This window comes from Geosmithia morbida, assembly GCF_012550715.1.
Source record: "Geosmithia morbida isolate 1262 chromosome Unknown scaffold_0, whole genome shotgun sequence".
NCBI lineage: Eukaryota > Fungi > Ascomycota > Sordariomycetes > Hypocreales > Bionectriaceae > Geosmithia > Geosmithia morbida.
Window position 1 is genome coordinate 2,323,228 of NW_023336187.1, and position 23,369 is coordinate 2,346,596.

At 55.3% G+C, this 23,369-nt stretch overlaps 5 protein-coding genes across 5 annotated transcripts; 2 read left to right on the forward strand and 3 right to left on the reverse strand.

Moving 5' to 3' along the window:
• GMORB2_0704 (metallopeptidase) lies at positions 1 to 1,099 on the forward strand (the record flags this gene model as incomplete). Its single annotated transcript, XM_035462689.1, has 3 exons — positions 1 to 415; positions 558 to 982; positions 1,058 to 1,099. The coding sequence occupies 3 exons, from the start codon at positions 1 to 3 to the stop codon at positions 1,097 to 1,099; spliced, it is 882 nt and encodes a 293-aa protein (XP_035325619.1).
• Positions 1,100 to 2,746: 1,647 nt separating this feature from the next.
• On the reverse strand, positions 2,747 to 5,439 carry GMORB2_0705 (fungal specific transcription factor domain-containing protein; the record flags this gene model as incomplete). The annotated part of the gene is made up of 3 exons (XM_035462690.1): positions 2,747 to 2,906; positions 3,132 to 5,084; positions 5,204 to 5,439. The coding sequence occupies 3 exons, from the start codon at positions 5,437 to 5,439 to the stop codon at positions 2,747 to 2,749; spliced, it is 2,349 nt and encodes a 782-aa protein (XP_035325620.1).
• Positions 5,440 to 6,684: 1,245 nt separating this feature from the next.
• GMORB2_0706 (glycerol-3-phosphate dehydrogenase (NAD+)) lies at positions 6,685 to 8,074 on the reverse strand (the record flags this gene model as incomplete). Its single annotated transcript, XM_035462691.1, has 2 exons — positions 6,685 to 7,909; positions 8,019 to 8,074. The coding sequence occupies 2 exons, from the start codon at positions 8,072 to 8,074 to the stop codon at positions 6,685 to 6,687; spliced, it is 1,281 nt and encodes a 426-aa protein (XP_035325621.1).
• A 3,952-nt stretch (positions 8,075 to 12,026) lies between these two features.
• GMORB2_0707 (gliotoxin biosynthesis protein GliK) lies at positions 12,027 to 13,019 on the reverse strand (the record flags this gene model as incomplete). Its single annotated transcript, XM_035462692.1, has 1 exon — positions 12,027 to 13,019. One exon carries the CDS (start codon positions 13,017 to 13,019, stop codon positions 12,027 to 12,029), a length of 993 nt encoding a protein of 330 aa, XP_035325622.1.
• Positions 13,020 to 14,786: 1,767 nt separating this feature from the next.
• On the forward strand, positions 14,787 to 16,560 carry GMORB2_0708 (Sugar (and other) transporter; the record flags this gene model as incomplete). The annotated part of the gene is made up of 3 exons (XM_035462693.1): positions 14,787 to 14,894; positions 14,965 to 15,364; positions 15,515 to 16,560. 3 exons carry the CDS (start codon positions 14,787 to 14,789, stop codon positions 16,558 to 16,560), a joined length of 1,554 nt encoding a protein of 517 aa, XP_035325623.1.
• Positions 16,561 to 23,369: the final 6,809 nt, after the last annotated feature.

Consider the following 23,369-nt stretch of genomic DNA (forward strand, 5'->3'; position numbering starts at 1 on the left):
ATGAAGTTCCAGTACGCAGTCGGTCTCGTCCCCTTCGTCTCGTCGGCGTTGGCCAACCCCGTCTCCCGAGCGGCCACGAGCACTTCCGCCGTCCTCGAGCCCGAGCACACCTCGGATCCGGAGCCGGTGTACAGCTGGTCCGACGGATGGGAGACCAAGTTCCCCATCCACCGCAGCTGCAACAGCACCCTGCGCGCCCAGCTCGAGGAGGCCCTCGATGAGACGGTCCAGCTCGCCCAGCATGCGCGCGACCACATCCTCCGCTTCGGCAACTCGTCCGACCTCGTCCAGAAGTATTTCGGCAACGGCACCACCTCCATCCCCGTCGGCTGGTATGACCGTGTCGTCGCCGCCGACAAGTCGGACATGCTGTTCCGCTGCGACGACCCCGACCGCAACTGCGAGACTCAGGATGGTATGTTGCTCAGATGATGAGTCTTGCGTGTCTTGTTTCCCGAGAGAGACGGCAGACAGAAAGATGAAAGAAGAAGAAGAAGAAGAAGAGTCCTGAAACGTGCGGTATGCTGACATCACGCGTCTGTGCGTGTGCTATACAGCTTGGGCCGGCCACCATCGCGGAGAGAATGCGACGGCCGAGACCGTCATCTGCGACCTCTCGTTCGAGATCCGCCGCCCCCTGTCCAGCGTCTGCAACCTGGGCTACACCGTCGCCGAGTCGGCCCTGAACACCTACTGGGCCACCGACCTGCTGCACCGCGTCTTCCACGTGCCCATCATCAGCGAGGACAAGGTCAGCCACTACACCGAGGACTACGCCGAGGTCATCTCGCTCGCCAAGGAGGACCCCGACAAGAGCGGCTATGACTCCGATACCCTCCAGTACTTTGCCATCGAGGCCTGGGCCTACGACATCGCCGCCCCCGGGGTCGGGTGCCCTGGAAAGCTCGCCGACAGCGACGAGGAAGAGAAGCCCACTGCTACGTCTACCAGCAAGCCCACTGCTACCTCCACCGCCAAGACTGTGAGTCGATCCTACCACGGCCGAACGATATCCTGATGAATTGCCTGCCATCCCGGATACTGACCACCTCTGTAGGAGTGCCACACCCACGATGACGGAACCGAGCACTGCACCTAAGGAGTCAACGTCGGACGCGGAGAGATAGACTCAAGATGGACGGTTTGGTCTGTCACGTCGTCGACGGATGTATTAAAGAAAATAGACACCCACTCTATAATGATAATGGACTATAACCCCCAGCAAAAGGAGAAGATGGATAGGAACGAGACATCAACCACCCCGTGACCGATGATGACCACGGTGACTATGCCGTGTAAACGCGCCTCCTGCTGTGCCGCACCTCCCAGCGGGCGAGCATTCGGCGCGGAAAGAAGTGAACTCCAATACATATACACATCCCGAGAGAGACAGACGTGTGGCCTACCGGGCTATTCAGTCCAATGGTGTACATGGCGCCCCCGCCGGCAACCGGTGCGATGAACCTGGCGCTGCTCCACGTCCAGATTGACCCACCAAACGCCATGGCCACGACAAAGGCAGGCATCTACGGCGGCGGTCAGGAGGATCCCTAGCCAGTCGACGGTCCGAAGCTTGGCCGGCAGGGGCACCCCAGCTGACGAAGGGAGCGAGGACAGGGCAGAGATGTAGACGGGGAGGGTGAAGAATGACGAGGTTGAGGTAGAAGCCCTGGGATCCTTGTCAGACTTCACATGTACCCCCCCTCCCCCCCAAGTCATAGTACTGGTACATCTGAGAGGGTAGAAACATCGCTCACCTCCTTTCTCTTCTCAGCGGGACATGGGACGGATAACACGTGTCGATTTTGGAGGAGACATCTCTGCTGTGGCTTCTGATTTCTGACGAGATCCCGACTTATACTACTGTCCAATTAGACGCCGCAGAAAACCTCGAGATGGAGTCCCCGGACGGGAGCGCCGAGTCACGGAATGGATCTGCCAGACGGATTCGACGAGGGCCGTGGAGACTGATACACCCCGGACCCTCGATCAACTCCAGGACTCCGGGTATATCAGGACGGGGACCCCTCCCTCTTGACGACCGTGAGGAATGGTCGCCATACTTGTCCTTCCTTATCTGTCTGTACAGACACTAGCAGACGCCGCATGATGGTTATTCTGATCCGGATCTATACCTTGGGGGCTTTCAGCAAACATCATCAGATCATGCATATCTACGGCCTCACATTCTCTCCTAGCTAGATGGAACGAGCAAGATCAACACAACTGCCGCAGCCCTTCCCTTTGAAGGGACTAACGCACCCGCAACATCTACAACACCTACGCACGCGTGTGAGAGCGATACCGACATCATCATCCAAAGGAGCTAGGCATGGCAAGCCAAGGTTCTCAGGTCCCGTTACCCCCTTTGGACTGCCACGATGGATTGATTATTCAACACTTTTGTCTTGTCAACTTGCGTTTTCAACCCCCACCACCATCTTGATCATGTACACATACATATATGCATAGACGAATGCACCAATCAGCATTAACGATAGACTTTGAGTATATGCCTTTTTTTATTCCAAAAAAAAAGAGAGAACAGGGACTAAATAATAATAAAAAAACTCATCCCATTCTTTGTTCATCATGGTTAACTAAGAGCTTATCTAGATCGTGTGTATATATACGTTTTTTTTCCCCGGTTGTTTTTTACATCTACCCGATATACCCAGAATTTCACATCACAACGCCGTCATCTATTGTCGTCACACATACAGCCGTAATACCACGTCCATGCTCTTTATATCTGCATGGACATGTCGCCAACATCAAAGAACCTCTCGAAGCTGTTGAACTGGTCCACCGACAGAGCCAGGTCCATAAACTCGGAGTAATACACGGGATCGTCCTGCTGACTAGGATCTAGCCAGGCGAGTTCATCGTACCTGGCATTGTGATTGCTGACAGGTGGTGGCGGTGGCGGTGGCGGCGGCGCGTTGTTCATGATACCTTTCAAGAACGGAGGGTGCTGCTGCTGCTGCTGCTGCTGCTGCATCTGGTGCATCTGGTGCATCTGATGCATCTGCTGCTGTCGCTGCATTTCCCACTGATGCTGCTGCTGCTGCATCTGATGCGGTTCGTGCCTCGCAGGAGCAGACTCCGGAGGCACCGATGCCGGTGCCGACATATCCGAGGGCACTGCCGAGGCCGGGGGGATATCCCCCCTCAGCCGACTGGCCAGCATGTCGGCGTGGCTGATCAGCCTGCGGATGATGTTGGCCGACTCGGCGGCGACGGGGAAGTCCTGGCCGTATAGGTCGAGCACGACCGTGCCCTTCTCGAGCGCGTTGCGGGCGGCCGGGGTGGAGCGGTGGATGGGGTAGGCGAGGATGAAGCCCGCGGCCGTGAGCATGGCGTTCCAGTGCCAGAAGAAGTACTCTGTCCACCCGCCCATGTTGTCCGTCTCCGTCTTGGTCTGGTGCATGACGAGGATCTGGGCGATGGCGTGGTCGACGCACAGCGAGGCGAGACGCTCGGCCACCGGCGTGTAGGTGCCCGCGTTGGAGTAGAAGGTGATGAAGGGCCGGCACAGGTAGAGCACCTGGGTGTGGTACATGATCTCGAGGCAGATGCGCTGGCGCTGCAGCCAGGTCGGGGCCAGCGGGTCCATGTCGAGCATCGCCCGATCCGTCGAGAGGGGCTCCCCCCCGCCGCGGTGCGGCATCTTCAGCCCCGAGGGCACCTGGCCCACCCAGGCCTTGAGGGAGGGCAGCTGTGCGGCCACGACCTCTGCGCATGTCTCGAGCACGCGCGGGTCCTTGTACGGCGACGAGAGGCCGCTCGCCTGGAGGACCTCGCCGAACTTGGTATACAGCGACGAGTGGATGTCGTACGCCGTCGTGATCAGCTTGCCCATGTGCACCGCGTACGACAGCCAGGTGACGTCGCCATAGCTGCCCAGCGTCGCGCCGTTGGCCGTGGCAGCCTCGACGCTGTCCGACGGGGGGCTGACGCCGAGCTGCGACCGGTCAATGGCCGGGAGGCGTCCGTGCTTGGCCGCCGTCTTGGCCTCGTTGAACCACAGGCACCACCAGATCCGCTTGCGCAGCTCCCTCTCGGCCAGGGGCATGCTGGCGGGGGGCTCCACGTGCAGGCCCAGCACTTGTGCCATCCGCACCGTCTGCGCCATGGAGCCGTGCGACATGTTGTGGAACGACGCGCAGCACAGGTACATGAGCGACAGTATGTGCGCCTGCACCGTCGAGATGGTCGGGCTCTCGAGCTCGCCCGAGAGCAGGGATTTCGCGCGGTGGAAGTAGTTGCGGCCGGCCATGGTCGGATCCTCGGGGACCCGGGCAGCATTGTTGGGCGGCGAGCTGGACGAGGCCGAAGGTTTGGTGATGAAGGTGTAGCCGAACTGCAGGCACACGGCGAGGGCCATGTCGACGAGGGCCGAGTTCTTGCGGTGCTGCCTCGTGGGCGGCTCCCACAGGGAAGCATAGTGTCTCCGGAAGTCGGTCTCATCGAGGATGGGCAGCAGACAGTGGAACGACTCCCACAGCAGGCCGAGGAAGTACTCTTCCTGCCTGCGGCTCATGAAAGGCTTCCTGCTGATATCCCCCAGCGTAGGGCTCATCCCCTTGGGCCTGGCGCCGACGCCGACGCCGACGCCGCCGTCGCCGCCGCCGCCGGTCTGCTCTGCTGCCTCCCTGGGATCGACAAAGGCGACGTTGCGACGTGCCTCGCCGCGCGGCTGTAGGCTTCGCGTGCCGAGCGACGTGTTGAACGACTTGTCGAGGTACGATCCGATGCGGGCGACGAAGTAGAAGTGCGACGAAGGGCCGTAGTATGACTTCTGGTTGTCGTCGCGCGACGTTGCCACGTAGACGCCCTCCCACTGTGGCCTGTACGTGGGAAGGGGGCTGAGGCCGCCGCCGGGGATGAGAGATGGGGGCTGGTGCGCCGGGCTGCTGGTGTAGCTGCCGTTGCCCTGCGCCGCCACGGGGCGCCCGTCGGTCCTGGCCGAGATGGGCGAGGCGCCGATGGAGGTCTCGCTGGGCGTGGGTATGCTTGCCGGTGCTCGTGAGCTGAGCTCTCCCTCGAGAGCCTTGACATGGGCTTTGAGCTTATCGATCTCCCTGTCTCGTCCTCCCCACGGACGCTTCTGTCACTATGATGACACGCAGAGAGCAATTGGCCACGGCCGCGATCCTCCTATGCGAGGAACGGAGGGGAGAGGGGAGGGGAGGAAACCCACCTTAGTGCCTGGGGAAGAGTCCGGGGCTCGTCGGTCCCCTTGTGCGTGCATTGTGCATCCCGCTGCCTGCAGGCCCTGCAGGGTCTTCCATTGTCGCATTTGATTCTCCTCGCGCGACACCAGTCACATGCTCTCGACACCTGCTTGCGCGTCGGTCTGACGGGGGCTTCCGGTGCTGTCGTGTCCTGGATTGTCGGTGCTGCCGGCTTCGGATGCTGGGCAAAGGTAGGAAACATGATTGCTTTTTTGCCCCCCCCCTCTTCCTTCCTAAACGGTAGGGCCGACCGAAAGCTTTTTTTTTCTTTTTTTTTCTTCTTATTGTCACCGCTTCCACGTTGAATCTAAAGGGGATGAGACGTGTTGTTGGCCGTCCCACTCTGGATTATTGATTATTACTTGCTGCAACCTGGGATAGTTTGTGTGACAGAACAAATGGTATTGGTAGAATCGGTGACGAGACATTTGGGGGAGGGGGGGGGGGGTTGCTCAGTTGGCTGAAGTGGCAGCCACACTACGAGAGTGTGAGAGTAAAGCCTAAACTCCTCTAACTCCGAAACTCCGACCCGCTGATGAATCACCTTTTTTGGTGTGTTCCAACAGAACTGCGGCGAATAATGAATTGCTAAGCAAGACGGCACTGATTAGGAGAAAAATCGCTGGGCTTTCTCTGTTGAACCCCACGATTTGATACTGCGCGCTTTTTAAGCTCTGGGTTTATCATTTTTCCACTCCACGTGAACCTTTTATTTCCGGGTCGTGGGATGGGTTACTCTGAGTACTCGTATTGTAGCAATATATGAATTATATATCAGCGCAAGAGGTAATACCCGTTGTATCGTGTGTGATGGCCTGATGTATATAAAGAGGTCTGATCAGCATGTCCATTTATTGAAGCGTGAATATATAGAGTAGAATGTCCGATATTCTTGAGCGTAATGATATTACTCGGTTGACCTGTAAAGTGGCCACAATGTCATTTTGCCAAGGTGAAGGTGGCGCCGACCATCATGACGAATCGTAGTCACCAGCCACAGGCATGGAGTGCTGCTGGCAGCCACTTGCCTCCTAAACGGAAAGATGAGGCTTGCTGGTATTACTGGAAACAGCTTCGAAGAAGCCAAACATCGCTCTTGCTCAGAGCACAATCGGGACCATATGTCAAGGCCAGAACATCTCTATTTTTTCGTCTATGCAAATTTCCCATATATATAAAAAAAAGGTGAGTATAAAGCAGATAGAATAAGAGGGGGAAAAAAAAGTCTTCCCAGGACGAAGCTGCTCAAGAGATTCAAGCTCATGATGCAACTATCCTGATATCTACACGCGTTCTAGAAGGGGGATATACAATGAGAGCGTGTGTGTGTGTGAAAAGAGAGAGAGAAAAGAAAAAGGGATTCGATGTTTTTTTTTTTTTTTTTTTTTTTTTTTGGTTTGTCTTGTTTCGGCGTGTCTCGTAAGAAGAAGCGGATGCGGGTAGAGCTTTACAGCTTGTTCTTGGAGGGACGGTCCGAGGTATCGGAGACGAGGGTCGGGATCTCGTCGACGGTCCTCTCACCCTTGAGGATGCCGTTGACAGCGGCGAAGAGGGGGTAGTCGGCGACGCGGCCGCGGGCGGCGAGGAAGCTGTAGACCTCGAAGGCGGTCGAGGTTCCCTGGAGCATCTGGCCGTTGAGCTCGTCGCGCTCGACATCCTGGACGGAGATGCCCTTGGCGGTGGCGGTGCGGGCGCAGCGGAAGTTGCGGCCGCCGGAGCTCGAGGTGATGAGGTCGGCGACGCCGGCCGAGGTCTCGGTAAAGGTCTCGGCCAGGGCCGTCTCACCGAAGAACTCGGTGCCGAACCTGACCATCTCCATGAGGCCGATGCGCATGATGGCCGCCTTGGCGTTGTCTCCCCAGCCGCGGCCGTCGACGAAGCCGGCGGCGAGGGCGACGATGTTCTTCAGGGCACCGCCCAGCGAGACGCCGGCGACGTCCGAGACCATCTGCACGTGGAAGTAGGGGCGGTGGAAGAGGATGCCGAAGAGCTCGTGGTCCATCGACGGGTACTGGACGGGGACGGGGACCAGGGTGACCTTGCTCTTGCGGCCGCGGACGTCGCGGTGCTCCAGGTCGGGCGCCTCGGCGACGCCGGCGGCCGGGCTGGCGTTGCGGGTGGCGGCCGGGGTGGCGGCCGGGGTGTCTATCACCGGAGGGGCGTAGGCGATGGTCGTCTCCGACCACTTCTCGCGGGCGATCTCGCTGGCAATGTTGGCACCGCTCAGGGCGCCGCAGTAGATGCCGAGGTCCTCGCCGATCCACTCGCTGAACAGGCTGACGTCCTGGTCCGACACGTGGACGCCCTTGATGCAGCTGATGCCGCGGGCGTAGGGCAGGATGTGGCCGCGCAGACCCTGGCAGATCCTGCGGATGAACTGGTGGGGCAGGTTGAAGATCAGGATGGACGAGTCCTTGACGGCATCCTCGAGCGAGGGGTTGGCCACCAGGTTGTCGGGGAGGGCGATGCCGGGCAGGTACTTGACGTTCTCGTGCACACGGTTGATGACCTCGGTGATCTTCTGGGGCTTGTCACCGATGGACTCGTCGTAGTGCTTCGACTCCTTGGGGATCTGAATCTCCTCCTCGTACACCCACATCTGCACCTTCTCCTCGAACAGGTTAGGGTTCTCGCGCGTGTTCTCGGCGACGATCTTGGCGATGGTCGAGCCCCTGGATGGTGACATGCGTCGTCAGCTATTGTGCTCTTCTTCTTCTTCTCTGTCGACATCCTGTCCTCCCGCCTCTCTCCTGATGGTGCCTGGGAGTGGTGGGACTTTACCAGTTACCGGAGCCGACGACCGTCACCTTGTGCTTCTTCTCGTACGTGCCAGTCATGATGGACGGGTTGTGCAGTGTGAAAGTTGAGTAGAGTCGGGTATATGGATTGATGACAGAGGAATACCTGACACTTTTAGAAGAGTGGTGGAGAATAGTTCGAAGCATCAAGAATGGAGGAAGGAGGAGGGGGGTCAGCGGGGTTTTTAAACGCGAGAGGCTTTCTCGGTTGATTGGGGGGGGGGGGCGCACTTGCTGGTCCGGAGAGAGAGATGATGGCACTCGCAAAACGTATCGGGGGATGAGGGGCGATGTCAGCGAGTAGCGATTAGGCGCAGAGAGTATTGCTGCAGACTTATCGCAGCGTAATGCTAACGGAGCAAGGTAATGCTGCGTGTAGTATGTCGTAGGTCTCGTCAACAGTGACGCCACCGTGTATGCGCAGTCTGTAGGTGTCCCCGTTTAAAACTGGAGTTGATGGTGGCTACAGCCTGAGACGAGTAATACTAATACTAATTAATCGATACATGCCACGGCTAGTCCTCCTGTAATATTGCTGCTAGTAGTCGTCCGGTTCGAGTACGAATGCTCGTAGTAGAATAGCTTGCAGCACTCATGTATCTCTACGGAGACTCCGTTTAAAACTGGAGTAGAGTGGACAGGCGAGCAGAATTTTCCTCCTGCGCAATGACTCTCACCGCTTGCCTAAAGCGTTCGCAATGACGCATGCGCCCCTCTTCCTCGCTCTACTCTCTCTCCTCTCTCTCTCTCTATCCTTCTCCGAACTATCACCAAGGTACCGCTGCTACGCTACCGCTACTGCTACTAGTGGTAATTCCGGCACACCACATGCACGGCGTACTCTGAGCATGCAGCCGCATCGTCACGACATAGGCTGTATTATGGAGTACTCCTGCGGCGAGTCTCTACCAATGCCTGGACGTGGGTCTCGGTCACCTTGCGTTGCCGCGGCTCTGCGAGGTGCCACGGCCCATCCAGCACCTCTCGGGCCGCATCCTCATCCTATCAGATATGCGCAACCGTCATGATAGGATGCATCTTGGCAGGGGGCTGTTGCACCTTCATGTGTCATGTTCCACCCGCCGTTCCACAGATGTTCCTGGGAGCGGTGGAGGCTCTTCCGAACCGTCGCCTACCACGGTCCCACGTACACACGTCGCAGTCCCGGACCAAGAGAGGAAAAAAAAAAATAGTTCAACGGGTTCAGAGAAGGAATAGAAAGGAGAGAAGAGAAGAAGAAAAAATCGTCATTTCCCGCGAGTGCCGCAAGGGGCCCCCTCCCCCCTCGTGGACGACGGGTATCTACGGGTACATCACTATTCACATTGCTACGCTACATCCTGTAGCAGTTACTAATCGGCTTCCTACATCCGTCTCGACGGAGTGCAGGAACAGGCAACCCGAGGAGAGGTCCCTCTACCCAAGCATGCGGGTTGCTGTCTTGCCGGAGACCATCGCTGCTGCTATTACTCTACTGGTAGCATGGCAGTATCATGGCAGCACCATCCACGCCCTGTCGGAGAGAAGGGCATACTGCATCGCATCACATGGTCATTGTAGATGTCGTAGATGCCGACGTATCATCACAGATCAACAGTGCCGTTACCTGTATTGCACGACGACCGGCAGCACGTTGACGTGACAAAATACCGCACCCTGTCAGCCAAGGGCAATACGATGCCTGCCGTGTCAGCAGAGATCGTTGTGAGATGGACGCCAGACTACGTGAAGGACGGAGGAGAGAGCTTCTACTTCTCCCTCCTACGCCGTCGACATGAATCTCTTTTTGTCCACCATCCGCGTGTAGCGAGCAGCAGGGTCACTCTTGGTGGGGCATCGTGTCCACCGGCAACTGACGGCAGAACCCCGTACCTACGTCACTCTTGAAGCCTTTGTAGCGCTCCGCGCGTCATGGCGGAAAAGAAATGAGGCAAGTACAGAAAGATCGGATACAAGTGTTGCTTCCTGGAGGAGGACAGCTGCTGAGATTGGATACGCGAGAACACGACGAGGACAGCCCCTGAGAATAGCATGCACATGCCGGCGTTACGTGCCATGCTGGGAGAAGTTTGTGGAGGGACGGATGGGACCCTTGTCCTGGTTGGACCCCTACTGACAGACTCGCCGCACGCAGAGACATTGTGTTGCGTGTGTAGATGGTACCGATGTACAGTGTGCGAACACTCGCCGCTCTCCTCACAAGGGGAGGAAGGGAAGGGGGAGCCTCAACTCAAGGCCAAGAGTCCGATTGAGATGTCTACATCACCAGATCACCAGTAGTGGTGGTACTGCTACTTGCTACTTGCTACTACTACTACTACGACTACGACTACGACTACTCACGACTACCCACGACCGACTGCACAGTCTTACCTGCTTCTCTTCAAGGGAGAAGAGAAAGAGAAGAAGACGTCAAGACCCTAGGAAACCCACCGACTACGTCAGAGGAGTCGTCCGCAGATTGACAGTGGGGTTGAGCATCTATTGATACGAAGAGGAGGAGGCCTTATTCGGCTACGTAACAGGGACTCTGGGCCGATCTGTGGTAATACGGAGTAACAGTATGGACCGCAGCTGCACCCCATTCTGCGCAATCCGCCCCTCTTGCTGCAGTGTTACTCCGTAAAACCACATGTACGTCTGGGCCTTTTGAGCGAATAGAACTGGTGGGGGGGGGAAAGTTGTTGAAGAGAATGTGCTGCCTTGCGCGAAGCCTCTACGGACTACCATCGGTAAACACTCTTCTTCCCTCTCTCTCGTTTCCCGAGTCAGAGAGAGGAGAAGCAAGAGTGCAGATACAGATTAGATACGAAGAGGCTCAAGAAATGCCAAGGGCTTGGCCTCCGTAAGGCTCAGGGACATCCGCCAGCAGAGATTTTCCCGTACACGTAATTACATGGAATGGATGTATACGTACCTGGTACCTTGATTCTTCGTCCCTTGTTGGCAAACTGCTCCCTGTTCCCCCCGTCCCCCCCTCCCCACTCACCCACCCACTTCATCATCTCTCACCCGTCCATGCAGGCTGCTAGCAGCAGAGCAGCATGGATGGGAAATGCGGTTGCAGTCGCCGCCGTAACCCATAACCAACAGACTCGGAGCGATAGGTGACAACCGTCATGACACGGCCAGGGCTGCCTGATGGATTGGCGGTGTTGATAAGTCTACGGATTATACGCATCCTAGACGGGAATTCTCGTAACGTCATTCCCGCAACCAGCCGGTACGTACGTTGCATTGATGTTATCGTCTCTTCTTCTCCTCTCCTTCCTTTCTTTTTCTTCTTCTCTCTTCATCTTGTCAGGCCTCCGTGAGATGTGGCAAGACGGTCACCTCGGGGAGAGACGACGACAGCGATCGTTGCGACCCTTACAGAGTTCGGCAACTACAAAAGTACTGCCACGCACACCATCGTTGTCTTTCCTTTTTTTTTTTTTTTAAGCGCCATCTCCGTCGAACGGGAGATTCATGTCCCTGTTTTGAAAGAATGAAAATGAAAATGAGATGAGAGAAAAAAAGAAAAGATTTCATGTGCTACCGCTACTGTCGATGCTAGTAGCATTGACATTCTGAAACAACCGCCGTAGTATTTTAGGGTTTGCAGCGGTAATTTCGCCGAGTCATGATCTATCACTACGAGGTATTCTCGGTCCGCTGTAACGGGGAGGGAAAAAAATGGAAATTTTTCTCTCTTTTCAATCTCTAACCGCGTCTCGGTGACGTGGTGGTTGCATGAGGGTGGAGATGAGTCGTGGAACTTCCATCTTGTCGGCCCGCAAGTAATACAGGAGCTGATCTAGCATTTTGGGTGTCGCCGAACATCCATCTGTTCTTCTTCTTGGGTGCAAGTACATGAGTCAAAGAAAGTACGGTAAACTGCCATGGGGGGGGGGGGGGGTTTCTAATTTTTTATTTTTTTTTAATATACGCTCTAATCTATCATCAGAGTTTTGCCTACTCCTTCCAAGAACTCTTCTCTCTTTTCTGTCCCTCACTCCTGTGTTCGCTCCCCATCACCAAACACCGGCTTGAAGATGCAGTCGTAGGCGACCCAGAGGATGTTGAAGACGGCATTCATGAGGGTCGCCACCGCAGGCCGGTAAGTCCCATCCCTGTAGGCCGTCGCCTGCGCCAGCGCCATGAGGGTGAGGATCACGGGCCCGCACGACGCGAGGAAGACGACGCGACCTATCTCCTGCATCGCCGTCGTCCTCCTGTACGCCTGCAGGTCGCCGAGGTACCTCTGGTAGGCGGCCGGGAGGTTGTGCTCGTCGGCGCCGTCACGTAGCAGCTTGAGATAACGCGGGCTGGGCTGGGCGTAGTCCGGCTCTCGTCTCTGGCGGCCGCCGAATATCCTGGCGAGCAGCGGTCTCTCCCTGGTCGGCTTCCCGTCGTCGTCGTCGTCGTCGTCGTCGTCGCCGCCGCCGCCCTCGGTCAGGCGGTACGGCATGTAGAGCGTCCTGGCCAAGACGGGCCTGGGCAGCTCCGGGATCGGCGACGGGTCCCCCACGCTCACGTCCGGCGGCAGAGGCACGCACGGCACCACGATCTCCTTGTACCCCGTGCCGCCGCCCTCGGTGCGGATGATGGCGGCGTAGTCCTCCCTCGTCACCTCGTACACGACGCCCATCAGGCTGCCGTCCCACACGCCGTGGGCGTACGCCGGAGGGTCGAACGGCGGCGGCGACGGGAACTTGGGGCCGTCCGGCAGCTTGGGGAGCTTCTTCCTGATGACCACATTGGCAAAGCACGGCTCCTCGTACGGGATGCCGGACAGGTTAAACGACAGCTTCAGCGTCGGCGCCGACACGTTGACCTGCGACAGCGGCCTCACTCCGCGCTTGCCGAGAAACGTCTCGGCGCACATGTTGGACCCGTACGCGAGGTATAGGACCGTGTCGCCAGCCTCTGCTCGCGTCTTCTCAGTTGCCTGCGCGAACTCCTGCGTGGCTCGCATCAGGCGCGCGGTTGACGTCTGTGGCATCTTGGCGACGACGGCATCGTGGTGGTGGTGGTGGTGGTGGGAGGACGGCGGCGCCATGTCCCTTGCGCGTGTTGTCATTGTCATTGTAGTTGTAGTTGTAGTTGTTGTAGCTGTGGTAGTTGTTGTTGTTGTCGTCGTCGTTGTCGTCGCTGTTGTTGTCGTTGTTGTTACTGCTGCTGCTGCTGCTGCTGCTGTTGTCAGTAATGACTGGGAATCTCCTGACAGATGCGCCTTTTCGATATATCTTCCATACCCTCACGACATCATGGCAGAGATGCTGTCCGCCTGGAAATAAAAAGGCAATAGCAGCGTGATGGTGAGGGGATTGGGATCGATGTTAACACGTTGACGAAGCCTGCGGAGCATCGGTGGTGACGGGTCATCGGGCCTTTTGATGTCTTATTAGTTATTATTACCAGACACGACCAAAACTCCAACGGTCGCAGCATCTCCGTTATTTCCACCTCTGAGGAGGGGCCGTCGGACTATGACTAATGAGCTTCACCTACTAACACCGCGAGATGATGCATCCCTTCTTCATCTGGTATCGGTATCGATATGTCGACTCTGCTAAGAGATTTCAGATGCCCGTGAGGGCTGGATCTCCTTGCTCCTTGCGTCCTTTTTTACGTCAGCGCATCCCTGCCTGGACAGTGCAGGAACATGTCTCTCTCTGGAGAAGGCACGGAGGCCGGGATCTGACAGATTTGAAGCCCCAAGCATCCTTCTTTCCAACGTGCACATAATACACCCTTTCAACCCCCGACCCCCAACCCTTTCACGACTTGTCCTTCCACCTTCCATATATAGATACTGCATGACGCGACTAAAACACTGTGGAGGCATCATGATCCTCACGAAAAAAAAANGGGGGGGGGGGGGGGGAAACGAGTCGGAACCTCTGAAGAGGCGTCCCAATCACGTACTATATATATAGTCTGGTCTATAGATCAACCCGCTCAGAGCAAGCTCTAGGATACCATTTCCAACACGTTACAGGGCGATGAGGATGACGCCATTATCCTATGAGTTTACCGGCCTCGTCGACGAGCTGTCGAAGCCTCCGATAAACGGGGTGGCAGATACGCAATGTGAGGCCTCAGCACGGCCCGCCAACTGACAGCATATCGTAAGCGACGAGGTACTTTGCTGGCGCCGCTCGTAGCAGGCCGTGACTATCAGTACTGTCAGAGACCTCAACGGATACTTCAGGAACGTCAAGAGCCGGGATGATGACCGATGATGACCGGTGTCCGCTCACGGGAGCTTTGTATCAGGACACCCGCACCCGTCGTTTGCCAACACTACTTGCTGCACTATCTGTACCTCCGAGGACGCTGTCGCCCGTTCCCTCGAGGCGCCCCATCTCTGTCAAGTGGAGATATCATGCATGTGCTCTTGCGAGAGATCGACTTTATCGACGGTCAAGACGTGCATATGGACACACCATATCAGATGCCGGCCGGCCCAGGCCCCCCTAGATTACGAACCGACCTCTGCCATCGCGCTATGTAAATGCGTACATGTAGAGACATCGTTGAAGAGTGGGTGGAGGGTTTCCGTGATGGAAGAAGAAGAGTGAAAATGAAATAAAACGGCTAGCCGTCTAGAAAACCGCAAGATGGGCCGGGACGTGGGCGCGCCGTTGTAGTGAACGACCCCCCGCGGCCGATATCTTCAAACACATGCCGGGAAACGTCGAGGTTCCTCTACCTACGACATTAGCACTGTTCACGGCTGGCACTTGCCAGTACTAAATCAAGCACAATGGCCGTCGCACTCGTGGAAGTCATGTCCAGATTCCCCTCGTGGGTACCCGGGTCATCCATGGTAGTCAACGCCCTAGTATCGATGCTTTCCTTCAGTACAGCGTCGGTAAATCATCTCATTCTTCTTCTTCTTCTTCTTTTTCGCGCGATCGGACGTGATCGTGATTCAACTCTAGGTCCTCGGCTACGATGCGTCGATGATGAATGCATTCAATATTCTGCCCTCGTACACCGAGTACTTCTCCTTGACGGCGGCCACGATTGGACTAAACTCCGGCATCGTCTGGATCGGCGCCTGCGTCGGCAGTCTGGCCCCGATCAAGCTGCCTGACCATATCGGCCGCAAACCCGCGCTGTTCTACTCGGCCATGGTATCCATGATTGGGAGTGCTCTGCAGACCGGCTCGCAAGACATTGCCATGTTCCTCGTTGCCAGGTTCATCCTAGGCGTCGGTGTCGGCGGCACGTACGTTGCTGAGCCGATTCTCATCACCGAGACGCTGCCGACCAAGTACCGTGCCTTGGGGCTGGGTGCCTTTACTGACGTCTACTATGTCGGCGGTCTGATGTCCTCCGGTATGCACTTCTCTCTTCTCCTCCGTTTCTTCTTTTCTTCTTTTTTGTTCCTCTCTTGGAACCCTGCTCGTTTCCTTTGATCAACCATGCGGGGGATGGGTGTACTTGGGCTAACGTGGGCGTGAATTTTTATTTTTATTTTTACAAAAGGTATCACATACGGAACGGCCAAGATTTCATCGACCTGGGCCTGGCGCGTACCGTCTCTGCTGCAGCTCGTCTTCACCATCGTCTCGGTGGCGACGCTGCCGTGGATCCCCGAGTCACCTCGCTACCTAGCGCACCGAGCCAGGCTGGACGAGGCGCTGAAGGCCATCGCCCAGGCGTGCTCGGATGGCGACCTGTCGGATACCGAGTCGCAGGCGCAGCTGCTCCAGATGACGCAGTCGCTCAAGTTTGAGCTGAACATTGAGGAACCGTCGGTCTGGGAGATTGCGCGGAACCCGGCGCTGCGGAAGCCCATCATCATCGTCTTCACCGTGGCCGTCGTCACCATGATGGCCGGGTCCAACATCTTCTCGTACTACCTGGGTACGTCTCTGACCAACGCAGGAATCACCGACCCGACGACGCAGCTCGAGATCAGCATCATCCTGAACGCTTTCTGCCTCGTCGTCTCCGTCGTCGGCACCTTTCTGGCCGACAGCCTGGGCCGCAAGCAGCTGGCCCTCATCTCGACGGCCGGCTGCACGGTCTTTCTGTTCATCATCGGAGCCCTGGCCAGGTACTACGGCACATCGACTAACGAGACGGCCATCTACGCCAGCATCGCCATGATGTTCCTCGCCCAGGGCTTCTACTCGTTCGGCTGGACCCCACTGGCCACCATGTATCCCCCCGAGGTCCTCAACTACCAGATCCGCAGCGTAGGCATGAGCTGGTTCGTCACCTGGCAGAACCTCGTCCTCCTCGTCCCCATCTTTGCCTACCCCGTCGCCGTCGAGAGCATCGGATGGATCATCTACATGATCAACGGCGCCTTCGACTTCCTCGCCCTGTTCGCCATCGCCTTCTACTGGGTCGAGACCAGAAACCTGTCCCTCGAGGCTGCCAAGCTGTTTGATCCCCGCGTCGAGGCAGAGATCATAGACATCGAGGCTACCGTCCAGAAGATCGAGCCCGGGTCCGTGAATATCATCGACGAAACTGTCCGTGAAACTAAAGCTGCTGCTGGTGACGCTTATGGAAGTCCTTGATTAGTCAAGTAGTCAGCCCTATGTTTGTTTTTCTCCCGCTCGCATGTAATATTATCGTGTTGATAGCCTGAGGCCACATGGTCTCGTGGACCAGCCAGCCCTTGTTTTCCCACATCTCACATTTTGCAGTAGCCAGCTAATTGACATCATCATCATCATCATCACCCTCATTTCTTCAGAGCCCCGTGCCACCTTCGTGCCTCAACACGTCGTATTTGGTCATCATGTGCCGGTTTCCTTCCTTCTAGCTAGATGACAACAATCATCTTCACACACACACACACACACACACACACACACACAAACCAGCAGACCACGATACATCATAGAAATGATTTAATCATCCACGACGCGCCCTCCCAGCGCCGCACTTGATCCGTTTCGCAACATATGAGGTAGCGATGCCAACAATCAGCGGCAGGGGACCATCGCAAGTCTTCTAGTGACGCTACCCGGTATTAATATCCCAGCAGACTTCAGCCTTCATCTACTGAATAGAAGGAGCAATGTGGCGCACAAACTTCTCTACATGCGCTCGGCCTGCCGCTTCGAGACGCACATTGGTCTCTATGAGTTCTTCCGGGACTGGTGTCCGTCCGCACGGTCGAACAAGTAGGAACGTATAAAGTCGAGACGGTTGAAGTCGATCATTTCCAACTCTTAACTCGCCATATTGTCAACAATTCACTAGACCAAAAAGCTTGGACCGCAGCCTTCGACATTGTCTACACTCTTGATCCGCTACCGCCACCGCTACCTTCATAGAGACGCCTATTGACCGAGCTCGAATCAACCTGTAGATGGCCAAGCACGCGAGGCCGTTGAGAAGACACTTTTCTTCAACATGAAAGATGCACCTTTGGTAACGTTGGTGGCTTCTTCGACAAATTCTTCAACCCCGATAGCTGGAGCAAAGAATAAAAACAAATGCTCGCTCTTCCTTACATGTCTCAGCATAACATCAGGCAAGCATCCACATATTGCTCGCAGAGGCGTCATCATGGGCCTGACACAAAGGGCCTCAAGGCACAAGGTCTGCACGGTCTCTGCATCAATTGAATGGTATGAAGGTACTGAGTTTGGGTGGCGGGACGGTCCGGGGAGAAGGCGTACCAAAAACCCAATAAAGAGGAAGAGGAGTTGGTATTGGGACATGAAAGAAGAATTTCCAGCACCGACCGCACTCGTGAAAATGATTTATCTTGTCTGAATTTCCGATCTCACAGCTGTATCAGTCACAAGACTACAAAGATGAACTTGTCAGAGGCGCGGGGGAACGAAGGGATGGACTGTCTATGCAAAACAGTAGGTCATCAACGGAGTCTCAAGGAACAAGAGGAAAGTGAAGAGGTCTGCCATAAAGAGACGAAGAGTATGGGTCGATCCAAAAGGTGTATCCATCTCTGGTCGTCCTGAACTATACTGCAGATACTCTGCCTTATATAGATATATTGCTACATGGCTGGCTACTTTCATCTATAATGACACCATGGCCATATCTCTCCGAGACTCTTCTGTCTTCATCTAGAGACTTCACCTCTGACCGATGACAAGGGGGGCTGTACGGAATCGGGGCGAAAAGATCTCGAAAGCAGTACATAAGTAGTTACTGACCCCGGTTCCATCAAGGAATAGGATAAAGATCAATACACATCTTGTCACTAGTGTTTTCATCACTATGATGCTTCTATCGCGCCTCTATATGCAGACCTTGTCACTCATCTCCCTACCCCTATCAGACTCGTTGCCTGACAGGAAGGAAAACACTAAAGGAAAGGGGACTTTATAGCCACTATCACATCGCAGGTAGCCTCAGGTCTGGCTGGGAGACGGTGTTGATGGACCGAGGCTACAGGCTACGTGGTATGGCCAGCCCTCGATGCCTACCTTACATCTGAGGCTGGAGGCTAGGTTAGATGGATGGTTGTCATCACATCTTCTCTCTCAAGGCCACCTTTGTCCCATCAACAAGATTTTTGGTTTGTGGAGTCTAGGGTACAGAGTACGATGGCTCACTCTCAATCCATAACAGGTCACAAACCCGATCTATCGTTCTGCAGCATGTCCAGATTCCGCGGTGTGGAGCAGCTCATCGGGGAGCTCACCCTCGAAGAGAAGGTTTCGCTACTGGCAAGAGCGGACATGTGGCAGAAACAAGAGATCGCTCGCCTGGGCATGGGACCTATCAAGTTCGACTAATCCCCAACCCCCCCAAATGGCCTTATTCCCCGCTAGTACATCACTATTATTGCAGATGCCATTACTCTGGAGAAGAAGAGCGATTACTCGATCATTGTCCTCGGTCTAGACAGTGACTGGGAAAGCGAGGGATACGACCGAAAGTCAATGGCTCTCCCGGGAAAACAGGACGACCTCGTCCACTCCCTCCTTACCAAATGCCAAAACCCAGAGCGCATCATTATTGTCAATACTTCTGGGTCGCCGGTCGAGTTCCCCTGGGGAAGAGAACGCCCGGACGCCTCTCCAAGCTTGGTACGGGGATCAAGAGGCAGGAGATTCCCCGGCAGATGTTCTCTTTAGTCAGGAAAACCCTTCGGGCCGCCTGCCAGTCTCCTGGGCCGGGAAATACTCTGATCTTCCGTTTGAGGCTGATGAGAGGGCGTGGCTCGGGGTTGCTGGAAAGGTATACTACAGGGAAAGGACGCAAGTAGGATACCGACATTTCCTCCGCGACAGCGTCAAGTCCCTATATTAGTTCGGGCACGGCTTGAGCTATACAGAGTTCTCCCAAAATCTCTACAATGCCATTGAGGGTCCGGTATTTTGGGCTATCTGCTGCCACTGTCAAGAACACTGGTCCTCTTCCAAGTGAAGAGGTAGTCCAGGTTTATGGGTGGCCCACTGCGGACACAACCTCTCGGATGCTGATATCATTCGATAAAACACATACTCTTGTGCCAGGGGAGAGCACTTCGGTCGAACTGAACTGTCAAAAAGCGAGATGTGGATCAATGGAAAGACGGAAATTGGGTGTTGGAAGAAGGCTCTTTCGAATTCGGTACCGGACGACACGCGGATGACGTAGATTCGGGACCTGCCAAGATCAAGATGCCTACGAAACGACAGTGGCTCGACTCGGAGTATTAGCACGGAGACGGAAAAAGGCATAGAAACTTCATCCTTGCTCATGATGCAGTAGTAATGAAACTCTGGCTCGGCTCTGAAAAGCCCTGGGCCATCATCACTCAGAATGTGTGATCAGTGTGGCCAAGGTTATTACGTCAACAACCGGTATAAGTGGCAGGAGCACCTGGCATTCAGACCTGGCACCTGCCACAATCGTATTTTCATATGTATCCACTAGGATCAGAATTATCGGGGCACACCTTCCCCAAACTAGAACTCGATGGCAGATGGCGGCGGATGGCGGCAGATGGCAGTTGACCGTTGCGTATGTTTCTCGTGACTGCGGACTGCTACCAAAATGTGAGCCTCCTCTGCATTTTGTCTCAAAGCCTCGTCGAAGATTTGTTTGTTTCATGCATCCTCGAGTGATTCAATCCTGAATTCGGTAATTTTTCTTTTGCAAAGATGCCACCACGCACTCGGGCAAGAACGAGAAAAACATCGTCGTACTTTGGGCAACTTGATACCACCCCCACAAGCCACCATGATCGCTCGTCTGATATGTCTAGCAACAGGGAACGGAGCTTCTCTCCTCCGTATTTAGACAGCAGTTTAAATGCCCCTGGTGAATTTGAAACCGGTCTGGATGACGATGACGTGCAACAGATAGACGCTGTGACCAATCTCCCTCCTACGCAAGAGATTCCTCTAGAGTGGTCAGAAGCAGACTCGTTCGTACCTGGAAGCTCACCTGGACCGGGTGAGACGCCGAAGGACATTTGGGACTTCGGGGCCAAGACGCAACGCGATGAGACTTATCTACCCTCGACATCCAGCCCAAAGACGGGGCTCGACATGCTACCGGAGACGATCCCGATCCAAGCAGACAATACAGAACACGACATGACTGTTAAGGTTAACACTCCATCCCAGAGAGTCGATCTCTCAGAAACAGCGTCGACGATGTGCAGAAGCTCGCCGTTCATAAGCGAGGAACTCGGTAGTAATATTTGGGATTTGGGAGGAGAGTCCTCGCTAGCCCAAGCTTCCCCAACGAGCAATCCTACATTTGAAAATGTGAGCTACGGCATAGCATCTGATTTTTCTGTGTCTCCGTCTCAGCCACATGGGCAGTGTCGTGTCGAAAAAGACCATATCACTTTGGATTCAACTCGGCAGGTACAAAAGTCTCAAGATGAATTCACGGGAAATACACCAAAGGGACAGGAGGCCACGAGGACGATGCCTACCACAGAACCTGCGGAAGCTATCTATATGCCATCCTTCTCGCAGAAGACTGAAAGGCTTGATCTGCAGTCCGATACCGATTTCGTTTCCTCTCCTCCGAATATTGCAAGTTCTCGCATGGACGCCACTCTAGATGAATCTTTGCCACTTGCTGAAGGTAACGAAGATTGGAGCATCGCAGAGCCGGGCAAACATGACTTGGCAGAAGACAGCAACCAACCCAGGAGACGACGAAAGCAGAGAGCCAAAACGCCAATCCGGTTCGACAGCCATACTGTAGCCATTATGAAGAGTAAGAAAGATGGCAGAAGGCAGGAACTTCCTCCAATACCCCTAGGATCGGCTGTAACAGGGCTCGAGAAGGGATCGGCGTCGAATGGAAAAGCACCACCCAAAGACCACACTACTACCAACTGCCTTGAACCAGAGGAACAGAAGCCTGTTGCGAAGCGGGGGCGAGGCCGTCCTCGAAAGTCCCCAGTTCCGCAGCCGGCTACTGCATTAGCGAAGAAGAGGGGACGGGGACGGCCTCGAAAGAACCCGATCCCGTCCCCAACCGTCACCTTTTCAAAGGCCTCCATCGCCAACGCGGAAAGTTGCCGCAAGGCTCAGGTAGAAGCCCAGACAGGTAATCATGCTCATGGGCAAGCCTGTTGCAGCAGCTCACCTCCCACTCCCATCGTCCCCGAGCTACCATCGCCTTCGGGTGACGATACGGGGAACATACACACAACATCAGAATCTCCTCCCACCCTGCGGTATCTATTGAAGGGATCCCAAAGTGCTTATGAAAAGGGGGGAATCCATCATCCAGGCCTGCCAATGGCAGGGATTGGTCATCCACCGGAGCCGGATACATCAAAACGCATGCCTTTTCATCCGCCGGTCCAGAACGAGCTGAAACGAAAAGCCCCGGGGCCCGCTATCGATGAGAACAGACAGGCAGAGAATCGACATGCAGAGTACAGACTACCTGTTGATATTGGGCCCAACAAGCGCACGAAGTTGACGTTGCCTCCAACAGCTTCCTCGGGGCCTCTGAAAGAGTCGCCTATGAAACTAGATATGGAAAGATCATCTATGTCCATGGGCAGTGATAATCTTCCAAGGAAAACAGCCACATGCAAGACATCAGGCCCGTTGGTCCAAGAGCGAATTGGAAAGGACACAGGCAGTGGCTCGGTAGGGACAGATCAAGCTCGAAAAACGGCTTGGTTGGAGAGAAGGATCAGTATCAGCGAACATGGTAGTCCGGCAAAACTTGGATATAGGAAGCATCAAGATAGCCATGGACACTGGAAGGCTAAGATGGTTGGGACCGACGATAGCGAAAACGTCGACAAGCATCTTGGCAGGAAACAACAGCGCCAAAAAGTCGAACGGCGACTTGTTTTCAAAGGGTCACTCCCGGGCAGTAGTAGTCAACGGGCAGAGAGGGCCGACGTCTTTGATGATGTTGACCACAAAGGACATGATCCTAGCACGTGGCGGTCGGGGGAGAAGAAGGCGTATGGCAAGGATGATTACCGACTTCTCAATATCCAAGATGAAGTTCGGGCGCAAATGGTGGCAAACGGGACAAAGATTGCTGGGAAGCTGGTCAATGACGCGCATAGATCGGATGGAGACGACGGCGGCAGGAATGGTGATTTACGAGATGCCCAGCAACCGGACGTAGCAGCACCTCGAGCCCAAGGAGATGGCGGCGTGGCGCAGCATATGCACAGGATTGTGGATGTAAGTCGCTTGTCTGCCATGCGGTACTCGTTGAGAGAGTAGGCAACTTGTAGCAGCAGCTGACACGACGTGCAGATTGCGGCAAGTCGACTGGATGAGGCCAGCAACAGGGTTGGTCAGATGATTGACGCGTACAGAAAGGGTACGCTCGGATGCGTAGGCAAGATTGAACAGCGTCTCGAGCACGAACGTGAAGAGCTGCACAGGCAGTGGGACGAAGATTCCAAGAGGTTCCTACGGGTGATTGGAGCGTCCAGGAAGGCCATACGGGATGGCAGGGGAGAGAGGCAGGAGAGTGTGGCCGGCTTGGAGCGGGTGATGGCGGAGCGCCGGAAGTGGTATAGGCAGACAAGCAACAGCCTGCGGACTTTTCAGCAACAAGTTGCGAATGGGGGAGGGGACGGGGGCGACGGGAAAGATAGAAATAAGGGGAAACAGGGCCAAGAGGGACCACGTCGGGCATGATTCATGAATGGTGGGCAGCAAGGGACGGGGGCGGATATGAGATATGCCGTGTAACATCTGAGAGGGAATGAGGATCATGGGATGAACATGCTTTAGAGTATCACAAAACCAGGGAGTGAGTTTTGAGCTCTGCTCGAGGAAAATACGGGAACGATGGAGATGAAACGCTCTCGATAGAGACTGGCTGTAAATAATACTAAAGATAGGGACAAAGCGGGAGAGAGATCGTGACCGGTGGCTTCCATGGGAAGCGCCTACGACGTTGGGAGGCT